General features: G+C 36.7%; 1 protein-coding gene across 1 annotated transcript; it reads left to right on the top strand.

The window, feature by feature from the left end:
* Positions 1–264: 264 nt before the first annotated feature.
* On the top strand, positions 265–5,238 carry LOC110700049 (protein DSS1 HOMOLOG ON CHROMOSOME V-like). Its single transcript, XM_021877542.1, has 3 exons — positions 265–419; positions 540–636; positions 4,753–5,238. The coding sequence occupies exons 2-3, from the start codon at positions 543–545 to the stop codon at positions 4,884–4,886; spliced, it is 228 nt and encodes a 75-aa protein (XP_021733234.1). The 5' UTR covers positions 265–419; positions 540–542; the 3' UTR covers positions 4,887–5,238.
* Positions 5,239–27,296: the final 22,058 nt, after the last annotated feature.

Below are 27,296 nucleotides of genomic sequence, written 5' to 3'. Positions count from 1 at the left end.
AACATTATAAAAAATTAAAAGAAATTCAAATAACATAAAATACTATTCAAATAACGTTCCTTTAATATTTTTTTTATTGACCATTAGTAACCAAATGAATTACCTTTGTTTTTATTTTATTTTTCCTACGGGTTTAATAATTTGATTTATAAACCGTGCATCACACGGGCGCTATGCTAGTTTCTTCTAAAACTCGGTGCATGGAGAAACGGAGCAACTATTTAAAAACGGAGGGAGTACAAAAGACTAGGAGTTTCTTGTTTTCCAAGTTCCTATTATTCCCCTCTCGGTCTATCGTCAAGCACTTGTTTCTAGTTCCCTGTGGAAATTAAACAACATTTTGCGTCTCTACTTCATACTCTACTAATATTTTCTCTCTACTGTCCCCAAATCTTCACCTCATCCCTAATTTGTTTCTGGTAAGTAATTTAGCCGCTTAATTTCTTTTTCATCCTCAATTTCTCTTATTGATTGAATATTGATCCCAGTTTTCGTAAAATTAGGGTTTCATACAGTGTAATTGTAATTGAATATTTTAGGTAATGGCGACTAACGAGGCTAAACCAGCTACTGAAGAAGCTAAGATGGATCTGTTTGAAGATGATGATGAATTCGAGGAGTTCGAAATCGATCTCGGTAATAATTTCGAAACAATTGTCTTCTTTAATTTTTTATTTTTAAATTTTAAAATTACATTTTTGCTATTTTTTGATGCTATTGGATTGTGGATTTTTTTGATACAATTTAGCCAATTATTAATTTACTAGGTTTTGATTTATGTTGATTTTTCTAAGTTGTTGGATTTTAGGGTTTATGGCTGTTTCTTTGATCCTGACTCAGTATATGCATGTTTCTTAATTTCAATTAGATGGGAAATCTCTGTTGACTCTGCCCATTCATAATTGAAATGTTCAAATTTTAACTTAAAATTACTCGATTCCAGATGCTCAATTTGTTCCAAGTACAATATTGTTAATACCCTCTATTTCGCTAATTATTGTAATTTTTAAAACATTGCATTGAGTTTGAATTGTGTAACACCCTTTATTATGTATGATTCAACTAGTTTGATACCTTGGAAATTTAAAGAGTGGTGATCACCTTGTTTAGATTGATCACAAACTCCATTCCCGTTGTTATTGGAGGACGGATGCATCGTTTTTTCTATTGATTATTTGGCCTATGCATCTAGAATCTTAAGCTGCTTTATTGTTTAAAAAGAAGTTATAAAGATGATTTGGCTGATAGTTGATTGAAAGGAGAGAAGTTGTCCAAAAGATATGAGGATTTCCTTCTAGTTTGGAAGAAGATGGTTGCGCTGAGTAGGAAAATGAAAGCGTAATTTGTAGAACTTAATACCTTATACACATGTGACATGTACTTATACAGACATAGTTTGTGTAATGATCTGATTGAGAAACTAATGGCCTTAATTTGTGGATTATGGCTTGTCGTATTAGTTAGTAATAGTGAGTTATCTAGGATTCGATTCTTCTAAGTTATCCAAATAGACGATCATTTTGCCTGATCCAGTCCAAACTAGGTGCAACTTCGAAGAAGCATCGAGGAATAAGAGTTTAGAAACTCTATTCTAGACATGTTTGATTGACCAATTTTCTAGAGTACTGCAAGCTATGTTACTGGGACACGCCATTTTTGGCCTCATACCCGGGTCGTACGACACGGACGCGGGTATGAAATCCGTTATGAACACTCCGTTTGGCTCTCGGGTATGGCATAGTTGTCATGGAGCTTCAAAAATAGCAGGGAAGAGGTTGAAGGTGGAGCTTGGAGCGTCCAAAATGGTGAATAGTAACACTCAACATAGGAGAGAGGAGAGAGAAATAAAAAATGAATGGTGAAGTCTTTTATTGGACCCACATTCCACTTTCTTTTTTTAGAGAAATTTCAACATATGCTTTTAAAACTTGGAAGTATCAATAAGAGTTTTGGCAGTATTAGACTATTATATAAGGTACATAGGTAGTTGACAAGTAGTATTACTACTTTTCGTTAAAAAAAAAGTAGTAGTACTGTACAGAGTACATTATAAAGTCTAATTTTAAAAAAATTTGCTAATTTTTTTTATGGGGACTTGCTACAATTATCCTATTTTTTTTCTTTTATTGTCGTATCCGTACCCGAGTCCAAAGTTAAGACGGAGTCTCCGTGTCCTAAATTTTTGAGAATGACGAATCGGACACTTGGATCTGTACCAATATAGGGTACCCGTACCCGTGTCAATGTAACATAGAGTGCAAGTTAATTGAATATTTCAGATCAAATGGGGAAGCATTAGACTTGACAATTGCAGGTTCAAATTGGCAAAATTAAGAGTTGGGATTTCTCCAGCTTGTATAAGGAGAGTATACCACATAGTATATTAGCTATTTCCACACCAAACGGCCTTGGATATGTTGTGGTAGGTTGGTGGCGATCCCCTCTCATGCTCTTTTCTTTGGGAGAGGTTATATGTTGATCCCTTAAATAGGATGCAAACCTAAAAGCGTACTTGAGGGTTTTGAAACTAAGACACACTACTCTAGGTCTCTAGCCATTGTATGATCACTTGTAGACCTATCCGACAAACCATTATCTATGAGAAGTGCTTGTCAATCGCGGGCTAAGTTGGGAAGGATTTGGAATATAAGGGTTTTGTGTTGGTTGTCTATAGAGTGTATTAGTATTCCAGCTAGTTTCGACTTTCTACCACTGGTAGTTTTACGATATAATCGTCTGGGGACCTCTCTTTACATCTAAAGATGTAGCTAGAAGTTCTGCAGGGTGAAAATACAGTAAGTAATAGTAGCCCCATTTGCCCTTTCTCTCTCTCTCTCTCTTTACCATAATATCCTAATTTTCTGTGGACAGTTGCAGTGATTAATTGTTAAATTAATGAGCTTTCTCTACAATAATTAATGATGATGCTGTTTACACCTTGTGGCTACTGGGAATTGAGAAATGTGTCCCTGCTGACCTTGCCATAGAAAATTCTTTTTGAGCAGCCTTCCATTGAAAAAGATTATCTTTTTAAAATTTTTTAAAACCTTTTTTAAGGAGCCCATTAGGATAGGTTGTTATGTTGTAGTCTTCTGTCAACCTAAAGAGAGAAAGAAATATAAGAAAAGTGTTATAATTAAAGGTGCATTACCAAATTTGACTTGAGACCGGGATTTGTTGGCCTTGTGATTCAGAGAATTACCTCCTCTGGCCTTGGATTCTGTGTGTCTTCTCGCACCCTTCAGTTCGTCTTTCTTACTTTCTTGCTTTGCTGTTTGGATGAGTCAATATTCCCCCATCCTTATGTTTTGCATCATTTTTATAAGACTGTTCTGTTTTCTCTTTTCTCAATTCCTTTATTTTTTTTGTTTATTTAAAGGAAAATTTGCAAATTGCAGTCATTTAAAGTTCGTACTTTGCAAATTGCAGCCCAAAAGTTCGTATAAATTGTAAATTGCATCCCGATTCAATTTTTTCATCGGTTTACAAGTTGAAAAATCTTCTATTAAGGTTTTAGGGGTCATTTTAGGCCTTAGGGGCCCGAATTGAGCTCAGAATTAGCAAAAAAAATAACGTAAGTATTTCGTTTTGCATAACAAAAATGTATCGATTTGTGAGAAATTGTAAATATGAGACACTTACGTAATTTTTTTTGCTAATTCCGAGCTCAATTCGGGCCCTTAAGGGCTAAAATGACCCCTAAAACCTTAACCGAAGATTTTTCAACATGTAAACCGATGAAAAAATTGAATCGGGCTGCAATTTACAATTTATACGAACTTTTGGGCTGCAATTTGCAAAATTTTTTTTAAATGGCTGCAATTTGCAAAATAAGAACTTTAAATGGCTGCAATTTGCAAATTTTCCTTATTTAAAACTTAATTTGTGGTGTCTTGCATCTGTTGATGCACATCTCTCCTCCTTGCTTCATTAACTGAGCTCTTGATACCATTGGCTTTATGGTGCAACTCATATCTTCAAAACTTAAGCTCTTTCTATGTTTTTTTACGGATGCAGTAAACATATGTGAGGTAGTGTCTTTCATAAAGTAACTTTTCATAACAAATATGTCACTAAATAATTATTAGTAGCTTTTATTTATCACAGCATAGAGCATAGCATATCTTCTGAGTAGTATATAGTTAATGTTCTCCAAGATTATGATCCAATAGTCACAACTGGACCTGTTTCAGACTCATATCCTGAAGAAGTTTTATCATGGCTTTGGATTTTAAGAATCTCCAATCAAAATTTTATCATGCACTCGAGAATTTCATTGTAGTTTATGGACCTTGTATAGAAATTTAAGAAAGTATACATATTACCAAAATGGTTCGATAATTGGGTGAGTGGGAATAAGTATGTAGGATAATTATAAAGTTAAGGTAAAACCAGGAAGCTAGGTGTGCATCCATCACCAAAACGCCCGAGTCTAATTTACATGGTTTTTAGCTTTTAGGACCTGATAGAACTTGATTTTGCAATGCAATGATGGATTCACTAATATTCGTCATTTATATGTAATACATGCATTATTTTTACCGTTATCTTTAGAGTACATGTTTATATGCTGATGCTGAGGCCACACTGAATTGGTAATTTGTTATTGGTGTTATTTAGAGATAATTAGTACTGCTGCAGCTGAGTTAGACATTATAGCAAGTAGAAGAGTGAGCTTTGCATCTGACCTTTGGATTTTATACTCACTTTTCTTTCATAATTATTACCTTATGTTCTTATGTATTACTGCAGAGTGGGACAGCAAGGAAGAAGGCAAGGAGGTGACACAGCAGTGGGAAGACGATTGGGATGATGATGATGTCAACGATGACTTCTCTCTGCAACTTAGGAGGGAGCTTGAGAGTAATGTTGCTGAAAAGAAATGAATCAGTTGATGATGGCTGATGGGCTGTTGGTTATTTCAATCCATGTATCATCTTTTTCGAAATTCAAGTTGAGGTGCCTTTTATCCCTGTGGTAGTTTTCAAATTACCTTAAGCTTTTATTACGGGCAATGTGGAGTGACAGAAGATAGTTGATCATGATAATCTTGTAGTTTAGGAACATAAGCATGTAAACATCTATGTACCCTGTGATTAGTTGAACCTGTTTTCTTCACATATCTTTCGGCAGTGTTTGGCTAGGCGTTTAGTTTTTGCTTTTCAATTTTGATCCTTGACCATATGTTTCCAAAAATATTGGCTTCGTTTTTTGAATTGCACTATTTTGAACTTTTCACTGTTCACAATTTTTTTTTTTTTTTTTTGGTAACAACCATTCACACATTCCTTGTTAACCATATTTAAACTTGTGTTTTCCAAATATCAAATTTTAATTTATGCTTTTCAAATATGAAATTCTATTTTTTAATTTTATAGCAAAGTGTTTGGTCAATTGACCAAATTGGTAAATAAAAAACTCTTAGCAATAAATTGGTAAATAAATTAAAGGCTAATCTTAAGAAATAATTTGGTAAATAAAATAATTGCAGGCCACAATTAACCCAAAAAATACAAAATTTTCAAAAAATTATTTGCGAATGTTTAAGTTAGTTTGTTCTTTGTGGTTTTTTTTATGGAAATAACAATTTCAATATAAAAAAATGTTAAGTATCAATTTTCATTTAAGTTTCATACCCTACCAACCCTTTTTATGAAAATAACAATTTCAAGAAAAAAAAAATGTTGAGTATCAGTTTTCATTTAAGTTTGATACCCCTTGTTAACGATTTTTTTAAAAAAAGAGGTTAGAAATAAATTTGGTATTGGGATTCAACTAAATATAAAGGGGTGACATATTAATTAAAAATTTTAAATGGGACAAACAAATTTAAAAACACAAAAACAAATTAAATTAGGATTTTTGAAGTTTTTGTTCGGAAAAGAAAATAATATTTTTTTGGACAAAATGTCGCCGAAATGTATTATTTTTACCAAATTGTCGCATATAGTTAGTTTTTTTTTACCAAATTGTTTGTTTTTACCAAATTATCGTTAGGGGTCTTTTTTATTTACCAATATGGTCAATTGACCCAAAGTTTTTGTTTCTATTTTCATGGTGAGACTTTAAAATTTTGACCTCAAATTCTAATAAATCCCTACCTTATAAAAATTAAAGATAACTCTTAGGAATAATGTGCTATCAACTATACCCTAAAAAATATGTACAAAAATGTGTATTTTTTTTTACCATCATTAATAATGTTTAATATCATTAATATATTTAATGTTTTTATTTATTTTTTCATTAAACATTTCATCAATTAATTCAAACTTTTTTTTTTCTTCTAAAAAAACCCTTTTAATAATAAAAAAATAAATAAATTATACTCTATATATTATTATTACTATTGTTTAAAAAATAATAATAAAAAAAATTTGTTTGTCCGAAGAGATTGTTAATCACTACCTTATAAATTATAGAAGATAACTCTTGGGAATACTTTGCTACCAACTATACCTTCAAAAATATGTACAAAAATGTAAATTTACTTTTTTACCCTCATTAATATGTTTACTCTCATTAATTTATTTTATTCATTAAACTTATCATCAATTAATTCAATTTTTTTTTAACAAAAAACTTGTAAGCCTTTTTTTTTTTTCCTTAAAATATACTTCATATGTTATTATTATTATTTAAAAAGAAAAAAAATGTATGTTTGAGGAGAATGTTTATTTTTACTCCATCGTAGTTGCTCTTCTTATTTACAATTTTATTGTCCTTTAATTGCAACTATATATTGTTAAGGTTTATTAGCTTTTGAATTGTACATTGTTCTTGTAAAAAAAAATGTGTACATTGTTTGATGGCACATAAACAACGTTATGCATGGAATTTGAATGAGATTTATATGAAATAGTGATATTTGAGCAGATATTATTATCAAGAGGTATAAAGAACTTTAAAATCCTAAAATCAAGGATAATCAATGATAGAAAAAATGGTATTAATTAGTACTATGGAGAGAATTTAGTGGAAATATATAACTAAGTGATTATTGCTTTAGTATTAGATATAGATATAGATATTAGATGGTCGTAGAACATTAAAGAACTTACATTATTAAGTTTTTAGCTACAACAAACATTTCACATTATTACTCTGTATGACCAAAGCTCACAAAAAAATTATTTTAAGAAAAATACGCTAGGTATTATTGAATTATGCTAATCAATTAAGAGTTCTAAACTAACAATAGCTTAAGATATGAAGGGATGCAAATCATTAAATATTACTTAATAATAATTTTGAAATAACACTCCCGGCTGGTTTTAACAAATAATTTTCATAAAAGATTTTATTGGCTTTCTTATAATTCTAAGCCACCACATAGGCATATAAACCAAATAATAAGTATTAAAACTACCAGGGTTATCACTGAAACCAAAGGTGTAAATACACGTCAATACAACTTCTTTGCAAGAACTGGCCTTCGCGCGCGTAGGCCACCCTGTTATATACAAAAACCAAAATACATAGTTACTGCACTTCGAATACTACTGGGTCATCTCATTATTTTAGGTTTATCAAACTAGATAAGTAATAGTGTAATGATGTTTAGTGTGAATACTTTAAGCAAAATATCATCCTATTAATTTGCATACTAATTAGATTACGTACTGGACTTTCTATATTTAAAGACTAGGGAGAACTATGTATCATTTTCCATGAAAACATTTAACATCAAATCAAACGCGGCCTGAAAGAAAAAGCTGCTCATGCCTCTAGCCGAGTACATCTGAACGTCTATAAAGTCCGCCTCAAATGGGATTTATACAAGGAATTATTAGTTGTATACTTGTATATACTAGTTAAAATTTTGAAATTCAAATGCTTGATCATAGAATGCATAATTTGTTGGGGTTTGGTAAGTCCAACTTACCGCGGAAACAACCCCGACCCAAAGAACCACTCGCAATTAATAAAACCATAAAGCATAAATAAATTAATCACAAGATTAAGATAAGATAATTACCTTTGGAGCGTGCTTCGCCCAAACGGAACGAGCTCTTACTTGAAAGCTTAGCCCCGCTGACGCGAGAGCCTCTAACGAAAGTCCACCCGCAACTCGACCACCGAAAATGGTCCAATGCCTTGGAGTTAGCAAGGCCCGACCAAAAACCCAAGTGATTAACGAGTTCAAAGGTTTTCACAATGGTGATGCCTTTTTCAACTCTCACTCAAGTGATTTTCCCAATACCCCAACTTGGGTATTTATAGGGAAAATAAGAGAGTGAAAAGCACCCCCATCAATGTGGGAGAATTTGATTTTTCCATTTTATTTTAAAGCTAAAATAAAATTAATAATCAAACTAGTAATAAATCAACAACTGGCAAGCTCATGTGAGAGGTTAGGTGAGGACCATTTGGAGGGGGGGGGACCAAACTTGCTCCCCACTCCCTCTCCAAAAACCGGCCAACACACCCTTTCAACCTCCTCTAAAATCGCGCCACATGGCACCCACACTTGGGCACCAAGGCACCAAAGGTGGGCTGCGTAGGTGCGGCTGCCCAGCAGCGCTAGCATGCGCGCAATGGCGTAGCCATGCTGCTGCTAGCTGTTGTGGCTGGCGCGCATTGCGTGCTAGCTGCTGCGGCTTGTTGCGGCATGACTGCTAGCCAATGCGCGCACAAGGCAGCCACATAGCAGCGCTAGCACGCACTAGGCTATGCCTAGTATTGCGATGCTAGCCACCATGCCCCTAGCACTCGGTTTTCTCGGGGCATTCCGATGCTAGGGGTATTTTGGTCTTTGTTGATTTATTATTATTTTCATGTCTCGTCTTTTACTATTTTTCGACTCGACTTCCGACGTTCGGTTTCGATGCTCTAAGCTCGAATTCCCGACGTCTAAATATTAATTACTCGGTTGACTTATTGGATTGTTTCCAAGAGGATCAACATGAATTTCGCTCCCAATGCCAGAATATCCAGCAGGAAAGGACATGTAAACATCTTCTTCAAGATCACCATGCAGAAATGCATTGGTCACATCCATTTGAGTTGTCATCCACTCATTCATTACAGCAACAACAAGTAATGCTCTTATAGTAGTCATTTTTGCTATTGGAGCAAAAGTTTCTCCATAATCTAGCCTATATTGTTGTTAACACTAAAGAACAACCAATCTTGCCTTATATCTTTCAATTTCACCATTTGATTTGTACTTGGTTTTGTAGATCCACTTACAACCAATTACTCTCTTTCCTTGAGGGAGCGGTGTCACTATCCATGTCCCATTTCTTTCACACTGATCAATTTCTTGATTCATAGCATCTACCTAATGTTGTTAAGTGACAACATCTTTGTACAAAATTGGATCTGGATTACTTTCAAGGGCTTTCATGAAGCAATGAAATTCAGGCTTCACATCTGTTACAGCTAGGTTTGAGATTTGCCGAGTTGTTCTTTTCTTTGGTTGAATGTAATCATTCATCTAGATGGGTTGTGTAGATGGCCTTGTGCTTTGTCTCACTTTTCTTTCAGGTGGAGCTTCTTGAGAGCAAAGATTAGGTGCTTCAGCTTCAATTGTCGACTGTCGATATGTCATCTGTTCTTGATTAGATATCAAACCTGTATCATTGTCTTCTTCCAGTTTAGTTTCTTCATCAAAGAAGAGATTCTTGAATTTTTCTTTCTCACTTAGAATACCAGGAACAAGCTTCATGTATGTGTCAAGAGAATTTTTGTGGAAAGGAAATATTTCCTCTTGAAATGTCACATCTCTAGAGACAAACACTCTCTTTGTTTCTAAGTCCGCCACTCTGTATCCTTTTTTATGCCGGGGTAACACAAGAAAATACATGCCATTCCTCTAGGCTTGAATTTGTCTGCCGTGACATTTGGACTTGCTGCAAATGCAAGGCATCCAAACACTCTAAGATAGGAGTAATTAGGACATTTTTTGAACAGGACTTCATAAGGAGATTTGTTGTTCAAGACTAAAGTTGGAAGTTTATTAATGAGATGTACAGCTGTCATGACACAATCACCTTAGTAATCCAATGAAAGACCAGCTTGGAATCTCATAGCTCTTGCAATTTCAAGAATATGCCTGTGTTTTCTCTAAACTTTAGCATTTTGTTGAGGTCTGTCAACACATGAAGTTTGGTGAATGATTCCCAGCTTAGCAATGAAACTCAAGGGCATTATCAGATCTCAAATATTTGATTTTACAATCAAAATGATTTTGAGCATATTCCTGGAAAAATTCAAGCTTAGACAAAGACTTAGACGTCTTCTGCAGCAAGTAAACCCATGTGGTTCTTGAATAGTCATCCACAATTGTAAGAAAATACCTTTATTTCCCTCTAGTATTGACTATGTAAGGTCCCCAAATAACCATGTGGATTAGCTCAAAGGGAGTAGAGGCATGGGATTTGCTCAGTTCATATGGAAATTTAGTGAATTTTGCCATAGGACAAGTTACACAAATTTGATTATTTTCCTTGATTGTGTCTTTTACACACTCAATGTGTCCGAGTTTTTCCAGAGAAGCATGCCCCAGTCTATGATGCCAAACAACAAATGGCACTGATTTTGCTTTGGAGTTTGCAGAGAGACAGGTGGGATAAGTGATGGTTTTAGTTTTTTATTCATTAATCAGAATATCCTGACCACCATCAACAAGGTAGTAGAGCCCATTTCTAGACTTACCAACCCCTTTTATTTTTATTTTTTTTGTCACCACATCCTTAATCACACATTGTGATTTTTGAAAAATCACTTCACGCTAAGAGTCTTGCAACAATTTCTGAACTGATAGAAGATTATGCTTGAAATTTGGTACTATTAAGACATTCTTCAAGAACAAAGAGTTGGGAAGCTCAATAGTTCCCATATGAGAAACTCTTGCAGTAGCTCTTGTAGGCAAGTTGATCTTGAGACACTCTTTTCATTCTCTAGGTTCAGTGACAAAATTCAGGCTTGATGTCATGTGATCAGATGCTCTGAGTCTATTATCCACTCACTAGTAGTGGACACTGCATCATGACATGAGACCATCCCAAAGAAGCTATTTTCCAATTCTTCCTCTATCTCACTTTCTTTATTACCAGCAGTTCCAGGAAAAGACATGAGCAGTTGTTCAAACTGCTGCTGTGTGAGGGTGACATTACCTAAAGTGTTGTTGTTAGCCTGAGCAGCAACTGCCACTTTGGGTGCACGTCTGGTATTCCACTTTTGATCCTGAGATTTGAAATTAGTTTCACAATTCCATATTTGTGTTTATGATGCCATTTTGGATAGCCTACAACAGTCCAACATTTGTTCTGAGTATGACCTTTTCCTCCACAAGCACTATACTCAGTAACTCTATCATAGTTACTTGAGTGAGCTGCTCGATTTTCTACAGCATTTGTATATGTTACTGCACCACCACGACTGTACATAGCTAAAATACCATGTTCAGCCCATTCAGATTAAAAAATTCTCTTTGACTCTCTTCTTGTTGAAGCATTGAACATGCAGATTCAACAGTTGGCAAGGGAGTTAACATGAGGAGTTGAGTTCTCATAACACTGTAGGCGTCATTCAAAGTGCGCCTACGTTAAAGCATGTGTGAATGTGATACTAAGGCTGGATGCAAAGGTTATGGTGATGGAAATATATGTGAGAAGAGTCAAAGATGATGACTCTTTAGGCTTGGTAGGCTAAATGATGTGGGTTCAAGTCCTCAAGTCTAGCTCTAGATGGATAAGGGTAAGCATGGGATATTCTTTAACTCGATCAAGTATGCATATGAATATAAATGTGAATATGAATATGGCCGCACCTCGATGTGAGGTTGCCTACGTATCCATTAGGTATCAGGCCAACGTAGCTCTACCCGAACTTTGCACAAGTGTGTGTACACCTCAAAGAGGTATTTCAAGGGTTGTAATGGTTAAGCTGATGGGTTAAGGAAGAAAGGGGTAAAAGGCTCAAGAACCGAGAGAAGCCCCCAAGATGTGTAATTGTGAATTGGACTTTGCAAGTTTTATTTTCATTTTTTTGCCTTGATTTTTTTTCATTCTTTTGAATCAATATGGGCAATCTCAGATCATGTGGTCCATCACTCACTTAGCATTCATGTTTCTTAGGCACGGTACCAAGCACTCGATGAGAGACGCAATTTGAGACGCGTTCATATCAAATACATTGAACACTTGCCCTTAGACATTGTTTTTTTATTTACTTATTCTTTTTTTTTTTATTATTTGAACTTGCTTTCTGACTGTTATACAAATTGTACACTTTCCCATCCCAGGTTTAAGTGAATGTAGGTTGAATAAATAAGGTTAATCGTTAGACGAGGCTCAAAGTGGTTGATGAAGAAATGGAATGTGAATGACAGGTTAATGGGGAATGAATGAGTTGCAAAGATCCTCAAATCATTGGGATACCTTGTGTTCTATTCGAAAATTAGTTTTTTTTTTCTTTTTTTTTTTGCTAATTACATGATCGAATGTAAGAAATAGATGCTCATTTATGAAGAAGGTAAGAAATGTGACACATAGACACACGGATAAGGAGAACCTATGCTAGACTTTTTAGCGGGAAGGGGTTGAAACAAAAGAAGAAAAAAAACACAAAATCTTGGTGAGAAGCTTGAATCGTGCTTTGTCTTCATGGCTGTTTATGAGTTACTTCTTGCCGCCTGGTGAGGAAAAAAGTTTGTTGTTATTGATGATTTGATTGAAAGGAAAGAAGGAAGGAGTGACGTTCCCCTTATTCTTCCAACTATTGCCTGTGATATTAATGCATTCACTCAATACTTAGATTAGAAAGGAAGAGTGTATGTGTAAGGAGGGTGATCCCATCGTAAGGGGTACTCTCCTCAAATGCCCTTAGCCACTTAAAAGCCTAGGACTTTACACTTGTTAGGGTGTAGTAGGATTTGAATTCCTGACTGTTTGAGAGACCTTGAATTAGAATTGATTCTATCTTCACGCTTTTTTGTAAGAAACAAGTAGGAGTCGCCAATGAGTTTTAGGAAAAACTCATAAACCTCGTTCATGCCTTTCTTCCATGTGTAATTCATGGAATAATTAGCACGAATCATAAGTTTACCCATGCCCAAATTGGTCTATAAACCAAAAATGAGTTCGGGAGCGAGGGTACTAAGATAACGTTACTTTTAGAGGGGAATGATCATCCTAGCCCTAGTACGGCCTCTACTAGCCCTTCCTTTTTCACAATTTCATCACCAAACAATATATGCAACGCGATACCTAAAACTATGTTAGTTGATTTTATTTACTAACATTAATTCACGTAGGAATTACATCGTAATGTTGTTATTCTTAATTAATTAAATTCGTGAAGAGGACAATAAAATAAACAAGATTCACCTTGGCTTAAGTGATCAACCAACAATTATTTAATTCAATTATAATCTTTATTTAACGCAAGATACTATGTGGAATTGATTAATTAATTATTTTAAAGGTGATAAAAAAACACTAATTAATTAATTCAAGTCCTTTTAAACAAGAAAATAAAGGTGATTTAACTAAGTGCTCGGGAATTTACCACTTCTCTTTTCTAGATCTCCGTTTAGAACACTTATGGACTCCTTCTTATTGGGGAACCTCCACCGTAGTAACAAGATATCGAAAGGGTGAGTGTTTAGGGTGAGTGTCTATTTAAGCCTCGCTTTAAGCTCGTATTTATAGGGAATGATTAGGTTTAGGGTTTCGAGCATTCTGCCGCAGCAGGTGTCGCGTGCAATAGATTGAGTTGCGCGCGGCATCCCATCGCAAGTTATAGAGTTGCGCTGATATGTGCAGCGCAACTAATTGTCTTGCGCGTGGTTTTATGGTAAGATTCGATTTTATATTTTCCGTATAATTCCGAATAATTCTAAATCTTCCGCAGCCCAACTCTGAAAGTTGCACTGGATGTTGCGTGCAACCGAATTAGTTGCGCGCGGAAGCCCTGCTCAACTATGTGAGATGCACGCGTCTTTTTCTGCCGCAACACTAAGTTTTAACCTAGATGCTCCTAAATCCGTCATTATTAGGGTTTAAGCACGGGCTTTAGCCTAGTTATGATCGGGTTTAGTTAATTAGACCTTTGTTTTGGCTTTTTCTTTAATCTGAGCTAGTCGTTTGTATTTTGTGGCTTGACCAGTTATCCATAAGTATTCTTCACTTTGATCCAACACGAAGATGGTTTTATTTATCGTCATTGCACTTCCTGTCGGGACAGAAGGCCAAAAGTGGATTCCTACAGGTAGCTCCCACTTTCATCGAGTCTAGAATAGACGATGATCAAAGTAGTCAAGGAAATAAATCCGAGACTCATTCTGCGAAGTTCTCTAAGGATAGAGAATCTTTCAATAATGTTTATGGATGTCGAAACAATCCTTGGTTCGCTAAGTTTTTGGAACAAGTAGCTATTAAGGCTAGAAAAAGTCCATCCTAGTCTTAACGCACTAAAGAATCTGATTGATCCTTTGCAACTGTAGAACGCTTTTACAAGTAAAAGTGTTCTGGGTGATGTCAGGTCATGAGAAGAGATCGGTTTAAAAGGATAAAAAGGGGAAGATTTCCTCTCAATCGTGTCATCATTGGACTAAAGTCCCTCGATATGTCATTGAAACTTTAGCCTGACTTTAACAAAGTAAAAGATGAAAAAAGGGTTTTTGGTATTAGAGCTGAAATGGTCCGGTATTCGAGCCGGGTCAGGTATTTGAGCCGGAAGTCCACAAGATATAAATACATGTCTCAGGATTAGAGGCATATATCCAAATTCAGTGAGAGGGAAGAAAGTCAGCAATTCTCTCATCAGTTTTGTGCACAAGATGAGTACACGTGTCTCAGGACTGGGGGCACGTGACTACATGGGCGTGACATCGTCTTGTCGTTTCTTTATATAGGGGTTGGATTCGACACCCTAACTGTCCGGTAAGTTAGTAAGCGCACTAATTACCGTATCCATTCAAGAAGTGACTGTTCATGAAGGTTCGGCGCGCCTGTCGACTCGTTAATTCTCTACCTACAGTAATTCTCTACCTTTTAGTCTCGAGAGGAAGATCTTGCAAAGCTTGGGCTGAGTGAAATTTTACGCAACACCTACGCCGTACGATACACGATTTGCATTTTTACGATGCATGAAAACATCTTCCTTTTTGCTTAAGACGTGAAAAAAGATGAAAACCCGGACATTTGTAACGTCTATACAGTAAAATGACAAACCTGTCTATGGGTGCTTTTACGTAAAGCACCACCACGGAACGTCTTAAGGCACTCTTACGATAAACGTTCAAAATGTATGCTTGGGGAAGGCACAAAGCACGGTGTGCATGCAATATGATGCAAAAAACTAACAAAAAAGAAAATAAACTACAATATGCAAAGCAATTAAAAAGATTTTGATAATTTGCGCGCCATTACAGCTAATAACGAGCGAAAACGGTTTAAAAATTGATCAAACGGATCAAAATCAAAATCCCGGTCTTTTAGTGACCAGTATCCGTGCGCAACTCCAAGGTCGCGCTGGCCAGGCGCACGCATCTTTCTGATTTGCACTGGTATGCTACGCGCAACATCTTAAGTTGCGCGCGACATTTATGTTAGTAAAGTGAAAATCGCATACGCGATTTTTCACTTCACCATTTCTCTTTCCTTCGCCATTTTCGACTCTTTCTCTCTCAGGAAGCTTAGTTTTTGTGATTTTCGAAGCTAAAGGAAGAAATTTTTGTCCTCAAATTATATTTTCCGTAATCCAATGTAAGTTTTTTGCTAAAATTTGCTCTTTTTCGGCTGAATTGGAACGATTTTTGAATCGTTAAACCCCAAATTTGAAATTTGGGGGTTTTGATTTGGTTTATTTTTCTTGAAATTGTTTTCTCCGTGTTGTTATCCTATGTTTAAGGAGTGTTTTGCAACAAATTTCATGAAAAATTGTTAAGTATTGAACCTTGTACGAGCATTTCTTTGTTCAAGTTCGTTCTTGCTTCTTTTTTTATTTCAAATTTTTGCTTGATTTTGTTGCTTTTCTTGCTCATTTCGGTTATAATTGCTGATTATTAAGTATATTATAGTGATAGAATTAAAATAACTTTCATAATTCATTTTTTGTGAATTTTGAATTGTTGAAAAATGGCGCGAAACATACTCTTAGCTCATTTCGCCATATTCGAACTTCAAAATTGTTTGGTAGACGATAATTATGTTTATATTACTGCTATTCGTCTAGAATTTAGTTGATTCTTTGAGATTTTGGAATATAATCCCTTGAATGCTTAGTTGAAACTGGTATAGGATGACTTTTGTGGGTGTTAAAAGCCCACATTTACTGAGTTAAACTGCAGGTATCGTAGCCCCCAAGTATGTGTGGTATTCGATTTTCGTGTTTTGCCCTACCGGTAGCCGTTATGCTGCCGAAAATGGGTCTAGAATACGTATATTAGTTTAGTTTAAGAAATAAAATAAATTAATTAAAGAAGTTTTATCCGTTATAGCATGGACTCGCCTCTGTTTGCCGATGCTAAGGAGGTTCTTGTTGGTCCGGACGAGGCAATTCACCCTCGGAAGAGGGCGACCCTTCCTCGAGAGGAGGTTTGAGAGCGACGCGTCGCGGCCGATCGACGTCGCCAGGAAGAGGTGGTTTGGGAGGCTCCTCCCAACTTGGACCTTAAGGTCCTTAAGTGGGACCCAGACCACCATGTTTCGATCAGAGGGTGGTGCGAAATTGTAAGTCTTATGCGCTTTCGTTTCTTTTCTCTTTTCCTTTTTTTCTTCTCCTTTTTAAACCATAATCGTTTTGTTTTTTATTTTTATTCTTTTATTTAGAGTGAGCCTAGCATGTGTTTGTACAACTCTGGTGGCCTGCGAGCCCGTTTTGAGAGTTTTCTCGAGGTGCCAAAGGAGATTGTAGCACTTTCTGGGATTGACTCCCAACTGGCGACTCTTCGGGATTTATCGAGCCAGTCTGCATTGTCAACTTTCCTCCGTGGATTGCTGGAGTTTTGGTGGGATTCCAACAACACTTTCCCCTTTCCATGGGGAGAGATGACGGTTACCCCTTTCGATTTCTCTATGATTACAAGTTTTCCTTTCGGAGACGAGCCTATAGTTATAGAGCTCGTAAAGGGGTCAGACGAGAGATTGCGCGACCTTGTGGGGGACCGTCTTGCGTCGGCCCTTCACGTGTACGCGCAATCCTGTCCGTACTCGGTTCTTGCCGACGAGTTGTCGGCTGACGAGCTTGACCGGCAGTGTATACCTGAGCAGTTGGCTCGGATATACATTGCCCACGTTCTTTTCGTCACCGTCTTGAGTGATCGAAGAGAGCGTTTTGCCATTGGGTTACTTATTTGCCTCAACGATTTGGGGCAAGTAGGTGACCTGAGTTTGGCGGAGGTGTCGTATGCCCGTATGCTTACGGCTATGGGCAAGGCGACCCGGGTCATGGATTTCGCGGGAGCTACTGAGGTGCCTCGGATCTAGCTTACATGGCATGGTCGTTTCCTTGAGGTACGTGTTTTAAGCTTTTTTCAGTTATTACTTTCGTTTTCTCCTTTAGGCTTATCTTTTCTTGATTTCAGGTTTGGGGATACTCGTACCTGCCTTTCTTAGCCCCCAGGGTGCTTGGGGCTACTCGTTTTCCTATCGGCCATCGATTGGTCGCGATTAAGAGGAGACGAGCTACTTCTGCCGGCGACTTTCGTCAGAGGATTCTTTCGGCGACTCGTGCGTCAGTGAGTATTCTAACTACATGTTCTCTTTTTGTTTTTTGAATTTATTCATTTTCTAACGATTTTTCATGTGGTTGTGTTTTATAGATCGATCTCCGTCCTTGGAGTTTGATCGTCGGAGTCCTTGAGGCTATCCGGTCTGGCATGGTTCTTTGCCGTTTCCGAGCCCTCTATACGGGACTCTCGGTGTTACAGAGGACCGACGCTTGGTTTTTAGGCGAGTGTGTTCTCTGGTAGCTTTCGACCGAGGAGCCTTTGGTTCCTGCGGATCCCCCGATCCAGATGCTGCGTCCGGACCTGCTGTCTACCGAGGATCGAGCTCAGGCGATCCTTGGTTATCCAACGGAGCAGCTGGTGCTGTCGGATGCTTCTTATCCGGCTTTTATAGCATCCAGGCTGACTCCTTTTCAGGCCTTTGTTCCGGTTAGTACTCTAACTCTTTTTTTCGTGTTTCTATTTATTTTTCGGAATTTTGACCCTTTTATTGTTTTTGTCACATGTATTTTTAGCGGGTCGAGCTAGGTGGTTGGGTGCCTCCTACAACGAAGATCACGTATACCAATGTTGTCGGATCGGTAATTCGTGATAACCCTTCCAGCGGCCGAGGATGACGAGGGGATACCTTTCGTTCCTGAGACGGTTGAGTCGGTATGTCTTTTATATATATGTACTTAAATATTTCTATTTATTTTTTTGTTTCATATACATTTGTTTACTAACTGTCCTTGTATTCTTGGAACAGGTTCAGCGGAAGACCGTGAACGGCATGGTGAGGACTTTACGTGCTTTCCGAGCTTCTTATTGGAGAGCCCTCGTGACTTTTTCATGCCGTGATCATCGGATTATCGCGGTAAGTTTTTTCTTTTTTCTTTGCAACGAAGTTATTACATTTCATGTATTAATCTTCGTTTTGGATTTTGCATGATGTGCAGCAACCGTCTAGTAGTCGCCGAGCACCCTGATTCCTCTTGTACACATTTTACTATATTTTTTTTAGGAAACCGATGTATATTTTTTTTGTATATATGACACATTTGTATATATATATCATTATTATATTATTACTTTTTTTTGTTTCCATGTGTACATTAATGCGAAAAATCTTCGAGGGAGGGAAAGGGTTCCCGACTCAAAAAAATAAACAAACTAAAAAAAATAGCAAAAAGAAGGAAAAAGAAAATAAGAAAATAAAGAAGTAGGAAAATAATAATAAAGAAACTAAAAAGAAAAAGAAATAGGAAAAGAAAACAAAAAGAAAATAAAAAAATAAGAAAATAATAAAATAAAATAAGAAAGTAGGCAAGAAAAGGGACACAAAGTGTTAGAAGGCAAGCGTATGATTCGTCTTGAGATCTCGTAAAGATTCTGTCATTATCTGAGCCAAAATACGGAAATTAACCTAACTTATATGCCGCGTCAGGGGAGACGCGTGCAACTGCGTGAGTTGCGCGCAGGTGTCGCGCGCAACTCAGGAGTTGCGCGTGCCACCTGTTAGTGGACTTTCCTTTAAGCTAAATTTGCCGAAAATTGCCCCTCTTGGGTCTATTTAAACGTGGTCTCGTGTAGGCTTTTGATCATCTCGCATTCATTCGCTTAGTAACATAAGAAATTAAAAAGAATTAATCTCTCTAAACTCTTATTCTCTCTCTTTTTTTTAACAATGGTGAAGACCTTTGAACAACGTTTGAAGCAATGGGTCACTTCCCTTTCAACCGAGGACAAACTAGCTTTCAAAATTTACCACTTGGACCCTCTATTGAATTATATGCAATTAGTGGTTAACTTTGATTTTCTTCATGCCGCAGTCAACCATTGGGACTCTAACCACCATCTTTTCTTGTTTAGAGGGGACGAAATTATCTCCCTTCCGTGAGTTCGAGGCCTTGCTAGGTTTCCCTACAAACACTCTCCCTGTGACTTATTCGCCTACCTTGTTGGATCCCAAACCTATATTCCAAAGATTTTTTGGTTTGTCCGACAATGATATGACCAACCTAGGAACTGAAGAACGCGTGAACTTATTTATTGAACACTTTGTCGCCCCTCGTGACAACATGACTAAACAACGCTTTAAAATTCGTGCTTTATGTTATTGTCTTTCTGTTAATTGTTTACTTAGGACAGGCAAAGAATACAGAGATTATTCAATGGTGTCCATAGTAGAGCAAATAGAGGGATGTCATTCACCCGCTCCTTTGGTTTTGGCAGAAACTGTTATGTGCTTGAATCGCCTTAGAGGAGATCCTAACGAAAATGGTTTCACAGGAAGTCCACTCCTATTACACGTATGTTTTTTTTCGGCGTTTATCAATACAAGTCAAGAAGTTGCGCTGGCATGACCAGCGCAATCTTCTCCTTTGGTTTAGTTGCGAGCGCCACCTTCTTGTGTAAAAAATTGCAAACTATCTTTTTTTCTTTTTTTTTTAGATTTGGCTCATGAAGCGTTTGCAAATTGTTGATCAGCCTCAAAACCTTGAGGCTAATGGAGTAAAGACATTCCTTGGACGTCTGAATCCTTTATAAGCATAAGAACAAAGAGGAATGGACGTAGTTTTTCTGTCATGGGGTTCCTAACATACGATTTGTGATTCCTTGGTGGAACATAAATAGTATGATTGGGAATAGTCTCAATTTCCCTTACATTAGGCTTTTAGGCCTATCTAGAACTACTTACATTTTTCCTTGTAGGGTGATGAGACAATACGGGATGAGGCAATTTATTCCTCCGCAAGATTGTGATGCCCCTAAAGATGTGACCTTTAAACCCGAAAGGATTGCTCGTAGGATGGAATATTGGTCAAGTCTTTCTAGGTGGGTAAAACAAAATCCTCCCGCGAGTATTACATTATCTTCCTTTTACAAGGCTTGGATGAATGCGGTGGATAAGGGTGAGTTAAACAAGGCTCGATCTCAACTTCAAGCCGCCACCGCTCGCAATCCACCTAAGCCTTTGATGCATTCAACCACTACTACTCCTCCTAGTGGCCAAAACAAAGAAGTGAGAAGAAAATTAGGCTTCTCATCCCCTAAGGCTCGTTCGAAGGAAAACAAAAGGAAATCTCCCTCCAAACCCGCGCAACAAGGTGTGAAGATCAAAGAACCTTCACCAAATACTCGCAAGAAAGCTCCAATAGTTAAAGGGAAAGGAAAACGGGTTGCAAAGGCTCCAATCCTTACATTGAAAAACAATGTTTGGTTGAAGAAGAAGAGTGTAGGGGAAAGCTCCAAGATTTCTGAAAATGCTGCTATGGAAACTACTCCTCCATCATCTGTGACAATCGAGGACATAGTAAAATCTTAGGGTGTTACACAATTTTATCATTAGTTTCTTTTTTTCGAATAAAGTGTAATCACTACTATGTTGTTTTTTTTTTCGTTTACTATCTAGTTCAATAATATCTCTCTTTTGAATTTTGAATGAAATAAAATGAGCTTTATATTTTGATATGACTGAATCATAGAGATTGCATACGTATTCGCATTACGAAATCAGGTCTTTCTGTAGTTTTAATATTTTTTTTCTTTAATCTCTTAGATAGAAATTAAATGAAAAAATTAATCAAACCTTGTTTAAAAGAATTAAAACAAAGTTTAATTTTATTTTTCGAATATATGTTATATTTAAGAAACACTCTCTTTTTACCGTAAGTAGAAATCGCAACTTAATTCAAACGCAAAAATTCGGGTTCGCAGTTCGTCATCAAGTGGCGCGCGCAACGTTTGTAGTTGCGCGAGCCTGTCGCACGCAATAAAATAAGTTGGGCGTGACATCCGCGCGCAACTATTCCTGCTGCGCTCGACACCTGTGCTACGAATCTCTCGAAATTTTTTTTTAGTAAAAATTCGTATTGTTACCCCCCGCCCCCCAAGTGTGAAGATTTTTTCGTGATGTTCGAAAAAATTTGAACACTTAGAACGGTTTATTATTTCTAAATTACCCCCCCAAGTGTTATGTATTTTACTGTGTTATTCGGTAAAATGTATAACACTTAGAATCTTTCAATTGAATGCTAATTAAAAATGGTTGTATGAGTGAACGAGGTTTATCCGGATTTCATATGTAATATTTCTTAAGGCGATCAACGTTTATTAATTAGAGAATTTCATCTCCTCCAATATCCATTAATCTAACGGCTCCTCCTGATAGGATTTCAATTACGCAGTAGGGACCTATCTAATTAGGTTTAAATTTCCCTCTTGGATCGGTTAGTGGACCCCTAACCTCTTTTAGTACAAAGTCACCTTCTTTTATATTTCTAAGTTTGACTCTTTTATTGAAATGGTGCGCAATGCGCCTTTGGTAGACTTGTACATGATGCAAAGCTCTTAATCGTCGTTCATCGAGGAATAAAAGCTCTTCATACCTCGCTCTTACCTATTCAGCTTCCGGTAGCTTACTTTCAAGTACGATGCGTATAGATGGTATTTCCAGTTTGACTGGCTGAACTGCGTCCATTCCGAAAACTAAGGAGTATGGAGTTACTCCTACTGATGTTTGTAAGGAGGGTGATCCCATCGTAAGGATTACTCTCCTTAAATTCCCTTGACCACTTAAAAGCCTAGGACTTTACACTTTTTAAGGTGTAGTAGGATTTGAATTCCTGACGTTTTGGGGGACCTTGAATTAGAATTGATTCTATCATCACACTTTTTTATAAGAAACAACTAGGAGTCGCCAATGAGCTTTAGGAAAAACTCATAAACCTCGTTCATGCCTTTCTTCCATGTGGAGTTCATGGACTAATTAGCACAAATCATAAGTTTACCCATGCCCAAATTGGTCTATAAACCAAAAATGAGTTCGGGAGAGAGGGTACTAAGATAACGTTCCTTTTAGAGGGGAATCGTCATCCTAGCCCTAGTACGACCTCTACTAGCTCTTCCTTTTTCACAATTTCATCACCAAACAATATATGCAACGCGATACCTAAAACTATGTTAGTTGATTTTATTTACAAACATTAATTCACGTAGGAATTACATTGCAAAGTCGTTATTCTTATTTAATTAAATTCGTGGAAGAACAATAAATAAACAAGATTCGCCTTGGCTTAGGTGATCAACCAACAATTATTTAATTCAATTCTAAACTTTATTTAACGCAAGATACTATGTGGAATTGATTAATTAATTATTTTAAATGTGATTAAACAATACTAATTAATTAATTAAAGTCCTTTTAAACAAGAAAATAAAGGTGATTTAACTAAGTGCTCGGGAATTTACCACTTCTCTTTGCTAGATCTCTGTTTAGAACACTTATGGACACCTTCTTGTTGGGGAACCTCCACCATAGTAACAAAGTATCGAAAGGGTGAGTGTTTAGGACAAGAGGGCTAGGTTTCACAAGTTCACAAGTTATTTCGCCAGAGTTTTTAGGTTAATTTCTGTATGTTGAAGCCTCAGTTTAAGCTCGTATTTATAGATAAGGATTAGGTTTAGGGTTTCAAGATTTCTGCCGCAGCAGGTGTCGCGCGCAACATATGAAGTTGCGCCCGGCATCCCAGCGCAAGTTATGGAGTTGCGCTGCTATGTGCAGCGCGACTTTTTGTCTTGCGCGCGGCGTTATGGTAAGATTCGATTTTATATTTTCCGTATAATTTCCGAATAATTATAACTCTTCTACGGCGCAACTCTGAAAGTTGCGCTAGGTGTCGCGCACAACTGAATTAGTTGCGCGCGTCAGCCCAGCTCGACTTTGTGAGATGCGCGCGACTTTTTCTACGGCAGCACTAAGTTTTAACCTATGCGCTCCTAAATCCGTCATTGTTAGGGTTTAAGCACGGGCTTAAACCAAATATGATCAGGTTTAGTTAATTGGACCTTTGTTTTGGCTTTTCTTTAATTTGGGCTGGTCTTTTGTGTTTTGTGGCTTAACCAGTTATCTATAAGTATTCTTCACTTTGATCTAACACGAAGATGGCTTTGTTTATCGTCATTACACTTCCTGTCCGGACAGGAGGCCAAAAGTAGATGTCTATAGTTAGCCCCCACTTTGATTGAGTCTAGAATAGACGATGATCAAAGTAGTCAAAGAAATAAATCCGAGACTCATTTTGCGAAGTTCTCTAAGGATAGAGAATCTTTCAGTAATGTTTTAGGATGTCGAAACAATCCTTGGTTCGCTAAGTGTTTAAAACAAGTAGCTATTAAGGCTACAAAAAGTCCTTCCTAGTCTTAACGCGCTAAAGGATTTAGATTGATCCTTTGCAATTGTAGAACACTCTTACAAATAATAGTATTCTTGGTGATGTCAGGTCATGAGAAGAGATCGGTTTTAAAAGAATAAAAGGGGAGGATTTCCTCTCAATCGTGTCATCGTTGGTCTAAAGTCCCTCGATATGTCATTGAAACTTTAGCCTGACTTTAACAAAGTAAAAGATGAAAAAGGATTTTCGGTATTCGAGCCGAAATGGTCCAGTATTCGAGCCGGAAGTCCACAAGATAGAAATACATGTCTCAAGACTGGAGGCATATATCCAAATTCAGTGAGAGGGAAGAAAGTCAGCAACTCTCTTATCAGTTATGTCCACAAGATGAGTACACGTGCCTCATGACTGGGGGCACGTGACTACATACGCGCGACATCGTCTCGTCGCCTCTTGATACAAGGGGTGGATTCGACACCCTAACTGTCCAGTAAGTTAGTAAGCGCACTAACTACCGTATTTGCTCCCATTCAAGAAGTGCTTGTTCCTGAAGGTTCGGCGCACCTATCAACTTGTTGAGCTAACGCCTACAATAATTCTCTACTTATTAATCCGAGAGGTAGATCTTGCAAAGCTTGGGTTGAGTGAAATTTTACGCAACACCTACGCCGTACGATACGCAATTTGCATTTTTACGCTGCATGAAAACGCCTTCCTTTTTACTTCGGACGTAAAAAAAGAAGAAAACCCGGACTGTTTGGGGGACCTTGAATTAGAATTGATTCTATCATCACGCTTTTTAATAAGAAACAAGTAGGAGTCGCCAATGAGTTTTAGGAAAAACTCATAAACCTCGTTCATGCCTTTCTTCCATATGGAGTTAATGGAATAATTAGCACAAATCATAAGTTTACCCATGCCTAAATTGGTCTATAAACCAGAAATAAACAAGATTCGCCTTGGCTTAGGTGATCAACCAACAATTATTTAATTCAATTCTAGTCTTTATTTAACACAAGATACTATGTTGAATTGATTAATTAATTATTTTAAAAGTGATCAAACAACACTAATTAATTAATTAAAGTCCTTTTAAACAAGAAAATAAAGGTGATTTAACTAAGTGCTCAGGAATTTACCACTTCTCTTTGCTAGATCTCCGTTTAGAACACTTATTGACACCTTCTCGTTGGAGAACCTCCACCGTGGTAACAAAGTATCGAAAGGGTGAGTGTTTAGGACAAGAGGGCTAGGTTGCATAAGTTCACAAGTTTTTTCGCCAAAGTTTCTAGGTTAATTTCTGTTTGTTGAAGCCTCGGTTTAAGCTCGTATTTATAGAGAAGGATTAGGTTTAGGGTTTCGAGTTTTCTGCCGCAACAGGTGTCGCGCGCAACAGATGAAGTTGTGCGCGGCATCCCAGCGCAAGTTATAGATGCGCTGCTATGTGCAGCGCGACTTTTTGTCTTGCGAGCGGCGTTATGGTAAGATTCGATTTTATATTTTCCGTGTAATTTCCGAATAATTACAAATCCCGCTGGGTGTCGCGCGCAACTGAATTAGTTGCGCGCGGCAGCCAGCTCGACTTTGTTGAGATGCGCGCGACTTTTTCTGCGACAGCACTAAGTTTTAACCTAGGCGCTCCTAAATCCGTCATTGTTAGGGTTTAAGCACAGGCTTAAGCCTAATTATGATCGGGTTTAGTTAATTGGACCTTTGTTTTGGCTTTTCTTTCATTTGGGCTAGTCCTTTTTGTTTTGTGGCTTAACTACTTATCCATAAGTATTCTTCACTTTGATCCCAACATGAATATGGCTTTATTTATCGTCATTGCACTTCCTGTCGGGACATGAGGCCAAAAGTAGATGTCTACAATGTTCGTATAGACGTTCTATAACCCCATAATGCGAACTGTAGTTTATTCGGCCAATCTTTATAATTTTCAGCCATTTTCTTAATGATGACTGTTATATTTTTATTTGCCGACTTTTTTAAATTTTCATCATAAAAACCTTATAATAAACTCATATACGTGAAATTACAGCAAGTTTAAAGTTTAATAAAAATCTTAAAATTATCTAAAAACCCCTAATAATCTCCCTTTTTAATGGGTGATTAAACCCTCTTTATAAAATATCAAAAGTAATACTTAGAAACTATTTCCAGCACTTAAAACTTCAATAAAACATATATTTATGCTTAATTAACTTTAAACATAATTAATTTTATTAATCAAACTCAAGGATAATATTTTAAGTATAAAAAAACTTCGTTAAAATAAAAAAAACTGCCCGAAAATCATATTTAGAGGCTGAATTTGGCCATATGGAAAACACTACTTTTTAATCAAAATCGGATGAGTTCAAAATCTGATCGGGATTAAAACGTGATTAATATTAATGAACGGAAATCTAAAAATTAAAACATGAATTTACGTGTTCAAAATAATCTGGAATTAAGTTAAACTAATCAATAGTTATAATCACCAAAATTTCAAAACATCATTACTATAAAAGCCCTAAATCAATTGTTCATAAAAACCCTAAAATCATGATTTTCAATAATTAAAAACCCTAGGTCATAAAATTTACAAAATCTAAAAAGTATGACATTTTTAAAATCTGAAATTATCAAATTTAATCATCAAAATACAGTTTGATACTAATTAAATTAATTTCAAATAATAAAATCAAAACCCATAAATCAATAATTAAAAATTAATAAAATAAAGGAGAAATAAAATAAGACTAACCTTTTTGTGTAGGAAATTTTTGGGGATTCATGGGGTATTTATAGGAGAGAATTGTAGGGTAAATAAGAAGATTGGGCCTCATAAAATTAATGGGTCAATTAAGTAAACAAATGGGTTAGACTTGTTTGATTGGACATAAATTGTAGAATAAAGGTGCATAAAATAATTTGTTCAAATAATTTTCGACCCAGATTAATAATTTGAAACTTTTGAAATTAAATTCCGAAAAATAAAAAATAAAAAAAATAAAATTTATTTATAAAATATTTAAAAAATATGGGGGATTACAATGAAACTGTCAGTGACATCTTGCCAAGTCGCGGTACGCTTGACATCTAGTGAATAAAACCATTGTTGGCAAGCATGTTCTAAGGAGAGAGGGAACACCGTAGGAAAGAGTGTTACGTCCAATCCCTTAAGAGCCATGGTTGATGAGAACGCCTTCAAATGGAATATTGGATTGTCAGTCGGCTTGAACTTGGGGATATCAGCAGTGGAGAAATTCTCAATCTGTCTTTCACATCTGAAGGAGTGGGAGGTTGTTCCACATAAGTGAAATCCTCATAAATCTTACTCATTTGTTCCTTCAATTTGTCAAGGGTGGAAACAATGACCTTGTTTTGTTCCATGGTAGTGACTTTAGTGGTAAGGGTTTCCATCATGGCAGACAGTGTCTCGATGGATTTGTTGATGTTCTCAATATCTTCCTTAG

Source organism: Chenopodium quinoa, unplaced genomic scaffold (genome assembly GCF_001683475.1).
Source record: "Chenopodium quinoa cultivar QQ74 unplaced genomic scaffold, ASM168347v1, whole genome shotgun sequence".
In the NCBI taxonomy this organism is placed as follows: Eukaryota; Viridiplantae; Streptophyta; class Magnoliopsida; order Caryophyllales; family Amaranthaceae; genus Chenopodium; species Chenopodium quinoa.
Note: the sequence above shows the minus strand (reverse complement) of the source record. Positions and strands in the feature narration are given on the sequence as shown.

Coding starts and splice junctions, on each gene's coding strand:
- LOC110700049 (XM_021877542.1), top strand. CDS start 543: ATGGCGACTAACGAGGCTAAACCAGCTACTGAAGAAGCTAAGATGGAT. Junction 637..4,752: donor GGAGTTCGAAATCGATCTCG/GTAATAATTTCG, acceptor GTATTACTGCAG/AGTGGGACAGCAAGGAAGAA.